The sequence below is a fragment of the Periophthalmus magnuspinnatus genome, chromosome 3 (assembly GCF_009829125.3).
Source record: "Periophthalmus magnuspinnatus isolate fPerMag1 chromosome 3, fPerMag1.2.pri, whole genome shotgun sequence".
Classification (NCBI taxonomy): Eukaryota; Metazoa; Chordata; class Actinopteri; order Gobiiformes; family Gobiidae; genus Periophthalmus; species Periophthalmus magnuspinnatus.
In genome coordinates, this window is record NC_047128.1 from 24,921,854 (window position 1) to 24,934,991 (window position 13,138).

General features: G+C 41.5%; 2 protein-coding genes and 1 non-coding gene across 3 annotated transcripts; all 3 read left to right on the forward strand.

The window, feature by feature from the left end:
* The first annotated feature begins 233 nt into the window (after positions 1-233).
* Positions 234-4,478, forward strand: dnaja2a (DnaJ heat shock protein family (Hsp40) member A2a). The gene is made up of 9 exons (XM_033983124.2): positions 234-416; positions 1,479-1,538; positions 1,845-2,077; positions 2,153-2,233; positions 2,304-2,437; positions 2,519-2,715; positions 2,901-3,045; positions 3,131-3,258; positions 3,330-4,478. Exons 1-9 carry the CDS (start codon positions 339-341, stop codon positions 3,513-3,515), a joined length of 1,242 nt encoding a protein of 413 aa, XP_033839015.1. The 5' UTR covers positions 234-338; the 3' UTR covers positions 3,516-4,478.
* Positions 4,479-5,480: 1,002 nt separating this feature from the next.
* On the forward strand, positions 5,481-5,554 carry trnat-agu (transfer RNA threonine (anticodon AGU)). Its single transcript has one exon. It is a non-coding gene; the product is annotated as a tRNA-Thr (tRNA).
* A 729-nt stretch (positions 5,555-6,283) lies between these two features.
* Positions 6,284-13,124, forward strand: lrp3 (low density lipoprotein receptor-related protein 3). The gene is made up of 7 exons (XM_033983101.2): positions 6,284-6,536; positions 7,682-7,820; positions 7,889-8,094; positions 8,220-8,836; positions 9,311-9,783; positions 9,936-10,068; positions 10,506-13,124. The coding sequence occupies exons 1-7, from the start codon at positions 6,476-6,478 to the stop codon at positions 11,232-11,234; spliced, it is 2,358 nt and encodes a 785-aa protein (XP_033838992.1). The 5' UTR covers positions 6,284-6,475; the 3' UTR covers positions 11,235-13,124.
* Positions 13,125-13,138: the final 14 nt, after the last annotated feature.

Consider the following 13,138-nt stretch of genomic DNA (forward strand, 5'->3'; position numbering starts at 1 on the left):
GATGATTTGGTATTTTTGTAAATGGTGTGCCTTGGATTTATTATTTTATTTATTACTCTTTTTAGCTGTAATTTTTTGCTTTGATTCCTATGCACAAGTTAAATTAAATTATATGTTCAGACAAAAAAAAGTACCATGATGACTTCAAAAAGATAGAAAAACACTGAATAATTTAACCTACCTGAGACAGATGTGTGCTGTAATACCACACTTCAACCGCTTGGTGGCGGCGTCGCGCGGGGTAAAGCGGAACAGGCGAGTCCGCAGAGCACGGGTGAAACGCCGGCTGCTTCTCTTTGTCCATTCACCTCCCGCTGAACAACATCCACAGCAGCTCCATGGCCAGTCCCGTCGATACGAAACTCTACGACCTCCTCGGAGTGTCCCCATCCGCCACCGAAAATGAACTTAAGAAGGTAAGCCATCTAAGTAAACATCGGGTCAGCTTTGTGCCGTTTTAACGCTAACGTGCAACAATCAGGAAATGAGCTGGTGTGCGTAGGCAGCTAATGCTAGGTGTGAGCAGCCGAGCTAACCGGTAAAACCATGGCTCAAACATCCGCGATTTCGTTGTCGATGACTTGTAGTTTCACTTTCCTTTGTATAAAACGACACATATTATTCTTGTGGTAGCTTAATTTTAACATATAAGCAGACATTATTCATCTCTATCGTGAAAATGTCCCCCAGATGAACGACCTCGCGTTTGCTTGTGATGTTACGTTGCCATGAAACGCGAGGCAACCGCTAAAGCTAAACCTAAACCTATAAGTATCTGGTTTTAGATGTTTCCGTTTGATATGTTTTTATTCCTAACACTGCCAAATAAACTAAGACTGGTTACTTTCATTGTCGTTGGCTTTTTCATTACGTAAAATCGCGTTAAAATCTTGTGTTTTCTGGCCCACAGTGTCCGTAAAAGAGGTTTGCTAGCACCTGAACTCAAACTTAGCGGGGGCATGTAGTTTTTTGATATGATATACCGGTTATCATCTTGGATAATCTGAGAGATGCCTCGATATTTAATGATTTCTCTGATTTCTTTTACATACAACCCTGTACTCTTATAATTGTCCCTCAGTAGCTCTTGATTATGTCTTGTTGTGTGTGTGTGCTTGGGCCCTAAATGCCTTTTTATCAGATGGTTATACTTGGCGTTAAAACCCAATGGTGGCTAATGTTAGCGTTAGCTGTTGGTGCTTATCAAATAAATTGAGCTTTTACTTTTTGAGACAGACAATGATTAGTGTTAAGTTATTTATTACTTTGACTTCGGCAGCTGACCTTTAGTATATAAGGTGTTTTTTTTATTCCCTAACGTTAATATATGGTAGGATGCGTGTTGTGTAGTGTTTTGCCGGTGGCCTCTGGTTCAGGTTTTGGCACGTGTGATTGCGTAAGGACTGGAGTAAAGGGGGCATTGTGCGTCATGTTCATTATTATGTGTGGTAAACTGCACTGTGCTTCTCTTCTTCCAGGCATATCGAAAACTGGCAAAGGAGTATCACCCTGACAAAAACCCAAATGCTGGTGACAAGGTAAACATTATGATTTAATTGAACTTGATTTCATTACTTAATATTTTTACATACAGTATTTTAACGTAAAGATATTAACACTTAAGTGAAATGACACATACTGTTTGCCATGGTTGGCCTTACTAGTCAGTTAACTTGGTTGGTTCTGTCAAGGTAAAAGATGGAGGTTTCTATTGACTATTGTGTAACTTAAGTGGTAATGGTTATACTGACTAATATAATCTTTGTCTGAACATTTGTAGTGTGATAAAATACAACTTTGGTCTGCCGTAATTAACCATTCCATTTTGCTGTGTTTTACTTTAGTTCAAAGAAATCAGTTTTGCCTATGAGGTCTTGACAAACCCTGAAAAGAGAGACCTTTATGATCGCTATGGGGAGCAGGGTCTGCGGGAAGGAGGAGGAGGTGGTCCTGGGATGGATGATATCTTCTCCCACATCTTTGGTGGTGGGCTTTTTGGCCATCCTTTCATGGGAGGCCATAGCCGCAGCCGTAATGGTGGCCGTCGGAGAGGGGAGGATATGGTTCACCCACTTAAGTATGGCATTTCCATTCAGAAGACTATTCTTGGAGTTTTAAGTATATAGCGTTTTAATCTTGATTCTGTTTACAGGGTGTCACTGGAGGACCTCTACAATGGGAAAACGACCAAATTACAGCTTAGCAAGAATGTACTATGTAGCTCTTGTAATGGGTGAGTTTTGGTTATGGTGTTGTGTACATTGTATCAAATTTGCAACACATTCATTTGAGTTTGTGTTTAGGCAAGGGGGTAAGACGGGAGCTGTCCAAAAATGTTCAACGTGTAGGGGGCGTGGTATGCGTGTTATGATTCGGCAGCTGGCACCAGGGATGGTCCAACAAATGCAGTCGGTGTGTACTGACTGTAATGGCGAAGGTATGACTAATGGCTGACATCAGATTTTACAAAGTAGAATTGCCTCTTACTAGATGTAATCGTGCGTCACAATATGTTCAGGTGAAGTCATCAGTGAGAAGGACCGCTGTAAAAAGTGTGAAGGCAAGAAAGTTGTGAAAGAGGTGAAGATTCTGGAGGTCCATGTGGACAAGGGCATGAAGCACGGGCAGAAAATAACATTTGGAGGTGAAGCTGACCAGGCACCAGGGGTTGAGCCTGGGGATATAGTTCTGGTGCTGCAAGAAAAGGAGCATGAGGTATGTGGCTAATAAGCTGGGTCATTTGACCTATGCATTGTGAAACTAGAACTAGCACTAATGCATTTTGATTTTATCTTGTGTGCACAAACTTCAGTCAATCCTTTTATTGCCAATTGTTAATGATCTAGCCACAATAAGCATTTAATTTTTTACAAATATTTTGTTGTAATTGTTTTACCCAGACATTCAAGAGAGAAGGCAAGGACCTGTCTATGAACTATAAACTTGGCCTTGTGGAGGCACTGTGCGGCTTCCAGTTCATGTTGAAACATTTAGATGGAAGACAGATAGTTGTGAAGTATCCAGCTGGCAAAGTCATTGAACCAGGTAAAGTTGTTTACTTGTTTGATAAGTAGTTAGTCATCAACAAAAACATATTAAAATGTCAACTCTTCTTTCTGTTATGTTCCAGGCTCAGTAAGAGTAGTACGAGGAGAGGGAATGCCACAGTATCGTAACCCCTTTGAAAAGGGAGACCTGTATATAAAGTTTGAAGTTCAGTTCCCCAGCAACAACTGGATAAGTCCAGAGAAACTTCAGGTTTGCCACACTACTGCAGTGCTGTCAATGTAGAGTTGTAACTTATAAATAATGATTTAATGTTATTGCAGGAGTTGGAGGACATGCTCCCATCACGGCCTGAGCCCCCCATCATCACTGGAGACACAGAAGAGGTGGACCTGGAGGACTATGATGCCAGTCAGAGCTCGTCCTCGTCACGCAGAGAGGCTTACAATGACAGCTCTGATGAAGAGGGTGGCCCTCACGGCCATGGGGTACAGTGTGCCCACCAGTAGGTCCAGTCACAACCCACTTTTCACTCATGTATTTTAAACAAGGTGAATCGTCAAAGGGCACCAGGTTCCTCAGGTTCATGTCAGACATTCTCATGGCACCTGGTGTGTCCACGTCACTCGTGTTTGTGTAGGTTTGATCTTTGTCTGAGGAAAGCTCAGTGGAGCATCTGTTGGACTATTTCTGAAAACTGCGCTCAAACCACATTAGAAACTAGTTTGGGTGTAGAACTATATACATATTTAAATTAAATTTTTTTGATTGCTTCATTGAATTCTGGATGTTGGTAGATCCTTCACTCTTTATTTTAACTGAAGATTAGGTGAAGTAAGGTGCCTGTTTGCATTTTGTTTTCATAGTATTTTCAATAATTAATTTAAGAAACTAACCAATGTACATACACAAACACATGCAAATGGAGTAGTCAGGGCCACACAAAGATAACCCATAATATTTCAACATGAACTTTTTTTTCTTTCAGAAAGGCTTTAGTAGCAAGTTTTGTCCTTGATTTGCCACTTACTCACATAGTTACATTAAAAGCTAAATTAAAATGGAAGCAAATGTATCATGCGATTTAGTGGTCTTTGTGTGGCCCTAACCAAAACTTGTTAAAAAAAACAGCAATGTGAAGTGCAAAATCCTGACCCTTTCTGGATATACTCAAGCTGCACCACTTTTTTTACTGCTTTATTTTCTTTGTTTTTTTTATGTTTCCATTTCTTTATATTTTAATTGAAACATAAATTGTTATGTGTATATCAAAGCCTATTAATACTTAAATCAGCGGTTGTATTCAAAGCTGTGTAAATTGAGAAAAGAGAAATAAAAGTGAAATAATTGCTTGTATCTACTGAGACCATCTGCGTGTAAAAGCTTGGTCCCTGCTAATGTTCAATATCAAAAAACACCTCTTATAAATCTGTATGAGCTGGTGAATTCAATAAACCATTAAAATATTGTAAGACGTATTTCTTATACTAGGATGTTGGTAGCTTTCAGATTGTAGAATGTGATGTCATACTCAAATTGTCATGAAAAATCCTAAAGGAAAATTCACAAATGTTGAAGCTGATGATTTCCACAAATGACTGGATCCAAGAACTCACTATATAACAATGGATACTTGTGTTTTAACAGTTTTAGCTGCCTCTATCAATAATGATAACGCAACATTCTTAACTATGCCAGACTTACAACCATGGCTCTATTTAAATAACAACAAGCATTACTAACTTGAAAGCTTCATCAAGCAAGACTAGGGGGTTCCTCTCAACAAGAAAACTGGCCAAGTCTCATTTCTGTTTCCTTGCTTCCTTCTCCTTGATTCAACTCCTAGATTCTGCAGAAAATGGGTTAGAAAGTACCAGCCACAGAGGAGACACATCGAGGAGCAGAGAGGCAGCAGGACACTAGAGCTGAGGGTCAATGGGACAGCCTTTGCTCAGTTACAGGTTCTGATTAAAATGACCATGTAGTGAGGACTATACAAAGGCTTGTTTTATATTTTCGTTCATGTTTTCTCCGTGGTTTCCTTGCCTTGCCTCCTCTCAGCTTTGGGACACCACTTAATATGGCGAATTTGATTGACAGCTGAAAAACGGAGGAACGAGGAGCGTAATCAAAGAGAAGGAAGCGAGGGAAAAGAAATGAGACGCGGCCTGTGACAATGGTGTGGTCCCTTTGACTGTATAAAGAATACATACATATATGTGTGGCCCTCGCACCAGGTGACCTTTAAGATAAAAACAAACAACAAAACTTATAATACTCTACTACTGACCATGAAAAGTATGAGATTTAGCTATTTTCTGTTTACGTGAGTTAAGTAGCCTATAACAGAATAAGTAGTTACAACAAACGCATTTGATGTGCGCACCAATTTATACTCCTCGACTTTACTCAAAAGTGTTTCATTAATACTCTTGATGTGAGTTATAAACTGTATTGTATACCTCGTCATCAGTGGCGCCGTGGCTTAGTTGGTTAAAGCGCCTGTCTAGTAAACAGGAGATCCTGGGTTCGAATCCCAGCGGTGCCTTTTGCGCTTCAGTTTACTCTGCGAATTATTGTTGCAAACAATAAACTGGCATCACCATGAGCACAAGTATTCAATTGTTCGTTGTATTTATTTACTTTTTTAAGTTATAATGCATGGTAACTCTAAACCTGCTCCAGAAAAAAAATATGGAATGGCCTAAAGCCAGCGTAATGCACAACTATGACCACGCGGTGACAGTGTGGTGTAACGATCATGAAAACAGCAAAGGCTCAATACAAGCTTCTATGTTAACGGAACAAAACGGGTTTTTTTAATATTAAAAATAATATTAACAACAGCAGCAGCAATAATGATAATAATAATAATAATAATAATAATAATAATAATAATAATAATAATAATAATAATAATAATAATAATAATAATAATAATAATAATAATAATAATAATAATAAACGATCATCACTGTGCGTTTGTAATTGTAATTTACCTGCTTGGATAAATACAATTCAGAATATGAAGAAACAAATAGTGCAGCACACACGGAAGTAACAAAAGTAGGTTTGTAAAATAAGACTTTCCTAATTAAGTTATTTCCCCCCCTCCTCTTTCTTTTTGCAAATTGTATAAAACCATAATTGGGCCCCATTATATAGGCTATAGAGGCTGTTTCAAAATATCCAATTAATATCCTCAGAAGTATTTCACACATTAAGCAGAATTTTAATATAGATCCTGCTTTTATTATGAAGGCGACGCACGCGTATTGCCGCTAGCTTACTGTGAGGAAACGAGCTGGAGGTACCGCTGCAAGAAACAATGGTTTTCCGTTAAAGGCTATCCTTCGTTCTTCTCTGTGCGGCTGGACGTAAAAAGACATAAATGCCAGCTCTTCTGTGGCTACCCATGTGGAGGAAACAGAACCGAGCCAGATAATAGCCGCCAAGTCCCCGGCGGACAATGGGACTTTTGAAGGCGCTTCTCGGATTGCTGTGGTTCCGCTCCACTCTGATCTATGCAGGTGAGCCTGGACAACAACCACAATGCTGAGATTTAACCACCGTGCACCGTGCCCGTGTGCATACCGGTGCAAATCACTTCACAAACTCCTATTTACAGCGTTTAAACCCAATAGTGTGAATTATTCCTTCCTTTGTCAGCATATGAGGCAGGAGGAGGGAGCTTTTACACTAAACATCACACCCTAGCAGTGCGAGTTATTTACCTGCTCGTTTCTCGTTTGCTCCGTTATTAACTAGGGGATACAATGGGACAGGGCCATTTTTAGCGTTATGATTAGTTGCATTGAAAAGACGAAGCGATCACTGAAATCCAGCAGAGTTATCGATCTGTGGTGGCTAAACGATCGGGGTTAGTGTGGAAACATGGATGCTCTTTCACAAATGTGGTGCTATCAGCATTACATCACTGCTTCACTGCAGTCAGGCATCCCTCTCTCTTGAGTACCCCCATACCCAAAAATTAAATCCTCTGCTTAATATTTTATCTACAAGAGAAAAATACTGTAGCCTACATTAAAACATAGTCGCCTTCTCATTGCCCCATGATAATTTATTGACATTGAGAACATCTAGGTGGTTGTTTGTAGGAAGGTTAAGAAACTGGACGTAAACATAAAGTAGCCTTCACTGTGTGTGCATGTCATGATTATTTATTAACTAAATTCACCATAAAACTAGTGTGATGGGAATACATTTGGCACTCGTGCGTTTTTCCAAAATGCCTGGTTTTACTGTAACTGCAAAAGCTGTAGACATGTCCTCAAACTTGTATACATGCACACTCCTGGCTTGTGCTGCTTAGATCAATACCCATCACAGCCTTGGAATGCTGAATTTCATTTATTTACCTTATGCCTTATCTACAAACAATGGCAAGGTAATGTTTTAATTTTGTTGAGTAGCTACATTCTATTTTGTTTGTTGTTTTTCCAATCTCCATTGCATTTTGTGTGTTGTTCCCTTGAGCAATGTTGTGATGTAGTTGCCCTGGTTGCCAACATAACTGCTGCCAACTATACCCCCATGGGATCTGCACTCAACTAAGAGCCAATTCTGAGGACACTGTGCTTTTAGACTAAACTATAAATCATTTGTCAGCGGTTTTATGAGTCATGAATGATGTTTATATGTGTCTTTTCTTCAGCTGGCTGCAGTGAGCGAGTGGAGGTCCACACCGAGCGAAGGGGAGTAATTTACAGTCCGTCATGGCCTTTAAACTACCCTTCTGGAGTCAACTGCAGCTGGCACATCCAGGGAGGCCAGGGCGAGGTTATCACCATCAGGTAGCCAGACGTTAAAAGAATGCTGCATTATGGCATTGTTTTTTAACATAATGTTGTTTGTTTAATAGTTTTCGTAACTTTGACCTGGCTGAGTCTGAGCGATGTTCAGGTGACTGGTTGGCACTGACTCCAACATGGGAAGGAGAATCAAGGCTGTGTGGCGCTGTGCTGCCTCCACCGTTCATCTCCACCAGGGGGCGTGTTTGGGTCTCCTTTCACTCTCAGGCAAACAGCTCAGGGCAATCTCAAGGCTTCCGGCTTTCCTATATCAGAGGTACTTTAATCATAATGATCACTATGTAAAAGTATAAAATATAACAGCAGAAACAATGACAAAATACTGCTGTGTATCTAAACAGCATGTAATTTCTCGGTTGTTTGTTTTTTCCTCCCCTAAAGGTCGCCTTGGCCAAAGCAGCTGCCAGTCGGATGAGTTCCTGTGTGGGAATGGGAAGTGTCTTCCTCGTTCGTGGAGGTGTAATGGTCAGGATGAATGTGGTGATGCTACAGATGAACGCAGCTGCACTCCTCCTCCTACACAATCTCAGTTTGGACTTTGCCCTTTTAACTCTGTTCCTTGCACCCAAGCCCAGTCTACACGCTGCTTACCGGCCTCAGTGCGCTGCAACGGTTTTCCAAACTGCCCAGATGGAACAGATGAGCGGGGCTGCCCTGACACTACGTGTGGTAAACGTCTGGGAAACTTTTATGGCACTTTTGCCTCTCCAGACTTTTTCCGTCCCAACAGAAGCACAGCGTCAGAGCTGAGGTGCTCGTGGCTCTTGGACACTCAAGACCCAAAACCTATAGTGCTGCAGCTGGACCTGCAGCTGGGCCCAGGGGACTCCCTGCATGTCTATGATGGGCTGCTGCAGCGCGCAGAGCACCTACTACAAGTGCTGTCCTATCACAACAACAGACGGCCCGCTCTGCTGGAGTCCAGCCGGGGACAGATGAGTGTCATGTACCTGGCACAGCCACACAGCCCTGGACACGGGTTCAACGCAACATACCAGGTGCCCCTCTTTTTTAGGCACTTAATGCTAAACTGTCACAGAGTTACTTGACACATGCTACATATCTGTCATTGTTTAAAACAAATAATAATGCATTTGAGTTGTCTACTTAACCTCCCTACCTCAACACTTCATCCTTAACATCTCAAGTGTGTGTCAACCACTCATTGTCACTAAATTCTGTCTTCATTTTTATTGTTATTTATACAGGCGCACCCAATGAGAAAACTTGGACTCTCTTTTTCATGTGTGCCCTGTTCAAAATACAATACAAGCAAAAACAAACAAAACAAATGAATATCCATGTATAAAACCTTAAAAACAGGTGCAGGTGTATCTCAAATTAAATAAAAAATAACTTATAAATTCAGTGAACATTCTTGCTGATGAAATAATGTTTTTGTGCTTCTGGTGTCTTTGGCTTATTGTCATGTTGGGCATGACCTAACCGTGACTTTCTCTTCCATTCTAAAGGTCAAAGGTTACTGTTTCCCGGGGGAACGCCCCTGTGGTAGTGATCAGGGCTGCTACTCAGAGCGCCAGCACTGTGACGGCTACTGGCACTGCCCCTCAGGACGTGATGAAGAAGGCTGCCCCATCTGCCCCACGGGGGAGTTTCCCTGTGAGGGTAACAGCGGAGTGTGCTACCCAGCTACTGAGCGCTGTAACAACCAGAAGCGCTGTCCAGATGGCTCTGATGAGAAGAACTGCTACGAGTGCCAACCGGGAAATTTCCACTGTGGAACAAACCTGTGTATCTTTGAGACATGGCGCTGTGATGGTCAGGAAGACTGCTTGGACGGCAGTGATGAGAGGGACTGCATGGCTGCTGTTCCCAGGAAAGTGATCACTGCAGCCCTCATCGGGAGTCTGGTCTGCAGCCTCCTCCTCGTCATCGCTCTGGGCTGTGCCCTTAAGCTGCACTCCCTTAGGAACAGAGAGTACAGGTACACCTCACCATATTTTGCATTTTTGTATATTATTGTTTTATGTTTATTGCATCATTTAACTTTAAATGTAATAATCCAGGACATCAGTTTTGTATATGTAAGTGTTATTGAAAATTAGTCCTTATATCGTTTTATTCTCTGCACTTTAGATCATTTGAAACTCAGATGACACGAATGGAGGCAGAGTTTGTTCAAAGAGAGGCACCTCCCTCTTATGGTCAGCTGATTGCTCAAGGCCTCATCCCTCCAGTTGACGATTTTCCAGTGTATAATCCCTCTCAGGTAAAACTGTTTTTGTCTAAAGTTCTTTTATGTCATATCACTCCAACATTAAAGTGAGGACCAGTCATAGCCAGACCATTTTGTGTTTTTCTTTGGATTAGTTTGAATCAGCTGTGCCCTGTTCTCTCACAGGTGGCAGTAGTGGGTGGTTTGCATTTGCTCAGTAGACATGCCAACAGATTATGTACTGTACCAAAGCTACACAAATATAACAGTGCAGGCCTTTAGCCATAGCTGGCCAGTGTGTGTTATTATACTCTGTGTAATTATCACACTATTTAAGGATAGTGCAAATCATTCACATCATGCTGTGAGCTCTGGTGCAGAAGTTCAAGTTAGACTCCAGCATGCCTTGAACGTGTGAATAAACTTTTTTATTCCTTTTTACTCCTTATGCAGAGTTTGCCATAAGTGTATATTTCCCTCCTACATTGTAGGCATCTGTGCTGCAGAATCTGCGGTTAGCCATGAGGCGGCAGATGAGACGTCACTCCTCTCGCCGCTCTTCTTCTTCCACGTCCCGGCGGCGTCTGGGACACCTGTGGACTCGTATCAGAGGCCACGCCCCTCTGCTGGACTCCCCTGGACCTCCGCAGATAACACTAGGGTTACACAGCTACAGGACTGCGTCTGAGCCCCATGTCCCAGCTGGATTTGGTGATGAGGCAGCTATGATGTCACACTCCTGTTGCCATGATGACATCAACCTCCAGCCCTGTATGTCTGAAAGCCCTCTATCATCCCTGTCACCACAGTCGCAGACTGTGGACAGTCCAGAGGAGGAAGTGTTCAGAAGCAGGAGTACACATTCTGAGCCTCCAACGCCGGGACATGGTGAACCCTCAGCCCTCTGCGGCCCTGTTCTCACCCCACAGGATCCTATCGCACCCCCACACCCACGGGTCTCTAGAAAACTAGTGCTGGAGCTGGCAGTCAATCTTAAAGGAGTGGCAGTCAGGCGCTACTCCCCTCTGGGACCCCTGTCTCCACTGTCACCTGTGGTTTTCCCCAATGACTCTCGGACTCCCACAGCCCAGCCAGAATCAGAGCCCTCACAGGGCAGTCCCTCGGACTCAGACTTAACCCCTGAAGTGCCAAACAGAGAAATGAAACCATGCAAAAGGAGAGGGGATAGGAGCCGGGCTGCCAGAGCAGGACTCTCCTGAGAGAGGGCAGTATCCCATTTCTGTACTTTTTAATATAATGCAGTATGTGTTCTGCTGCACTGACCTTGTACTGTTTAGATTAGACAGCAGAGCAGTTCCTCAGCCACCCACAAGGAGGCACACTAGGGACATAAAGCTGGTCCCAAGCAACATGAACGTTCATATTTTAGTAGAATGAATGATGGGTTAGTCTTGAAATACAACCAGCATTTATGGTTCTCATAGCTTAAATCACAACAGTTAAAATGTCCAACTCATTTCTCACAATGGCTTTGTGACATTTCTCAGAGCCAATGTGCACCGCTTTAACTGTGAGCCATAAAACGCTGTGCACCACTGCAGATCAGTGATTGGACTTGTCCTTATCTAACATCTTTTAATTAAGTAATTTATTATGAGTTCTTGTCAGTCCATATCTTTGTAAAGAAAAACAGTGAAACTTAGGTATGTCACCATGCTGTGGATTTTTATATGTCCCAACTGATTCAAAGACCTCTATTTTTGTGAGTACTTGCTGAAATGATGTGATGCCACTTCCCTCTTTCTGCCTTTGCGAATCGAGCTTTACTGGAGCGCTTGATGCTTTTTTTTATACAACTCACCTGTCCAAGTTACTGCTGCTGCTTCCCTTTTACATGCCATTGTGGGATGAAGAATGTACCAGTCTGTTTGATTTGAAGACATTTAACAGAACACTGCAGCCTCATGTCACCTGCCAGTGTCCTGCTGCCCTGTTGCCTCTATCTTTATTTAAAAGCTAAATGTGCCATTCACTCTTTTTATCAGCTACTACATATGCCATTCCAAATATGTATTCATGATTCTATGGTAGCCATAGAACTAGGTCTGTTCTTTTCTTTATCATTTTGCAGCTGCTTATTATCTTTGTACAGATTATGCCTTAATGTCTTGCATTTTGCTGTAAAAGTCAACAGATGCATTTATTGGGATGCACCTGTTAAAATTCCTAAATGGATTTTACTTTACTTTGACTAAAATGAAGTCCGCCGCTGTATCAGGAATCTCTGGGATTGTTATAATAAGAAAGTATGTGTTTTTTAAAAAAAAGACTAATAGTCCACACTGTTTGTTCAGGTGTTGACCTTGAAAACGCCATAAGCTGTTTTGGTTGAAGTGCTACATCCATTTGTTACTCATCAGTGGGAACAAAGTTAGCACTGTTCAGTTCACTGTAACCCTTCACTGAAATCAGTGCTCAGACAGTTCTATTCACTTACACAATACTTATAACTTACAAATATAAGACTTCAAAAATAATTTTAGACAACAAAACACAAAACTATACAGTTAACTCAATAATCAAAGCATTAAATGTATAATTCAATCAAAATATTTGACAAATGTCAGTGTACATGGAAAAAGCTATTTCCATAGTTGAAATTCATCTTAAATGGTCACATTTTTCTGGAGCGCTTTTCCACCTTCAAGGAACCACTCACTCGTTCACATCATCACTCAGCCAACTTGTGGGTCAGTGGATCTAACCGCTCTACTATTGACGTTTATGTTGAGAGCTGGACTTGAACCACTAACCTTCAGATTAGTGAAGAAACACTCAAACCAACTGAACTACAGGCCCTACTGTCTCATGTTAACAAGAATCAGACAATAGCAAAATGGGTAGAATCATTATCTGTGTCTGATATACTGAATTACTGACATACATGTTAAACATTTGTTATCATTTATTGAATTTCATCTGATATTAAATTGATTTGAAATAAAAAAGGAAGTTTGTAAGTTTGAGCTGTTGTATATTTTGTGTCTAAGATGCCATTGTGACATTAACTCACTGTGCAGCCTTCAGTTTCATGTGCTGTATTCTGTGCTTTGAATAAACATAATTTCTGTTGTATGTTTCAATGAATGAAAACAAGATGTTG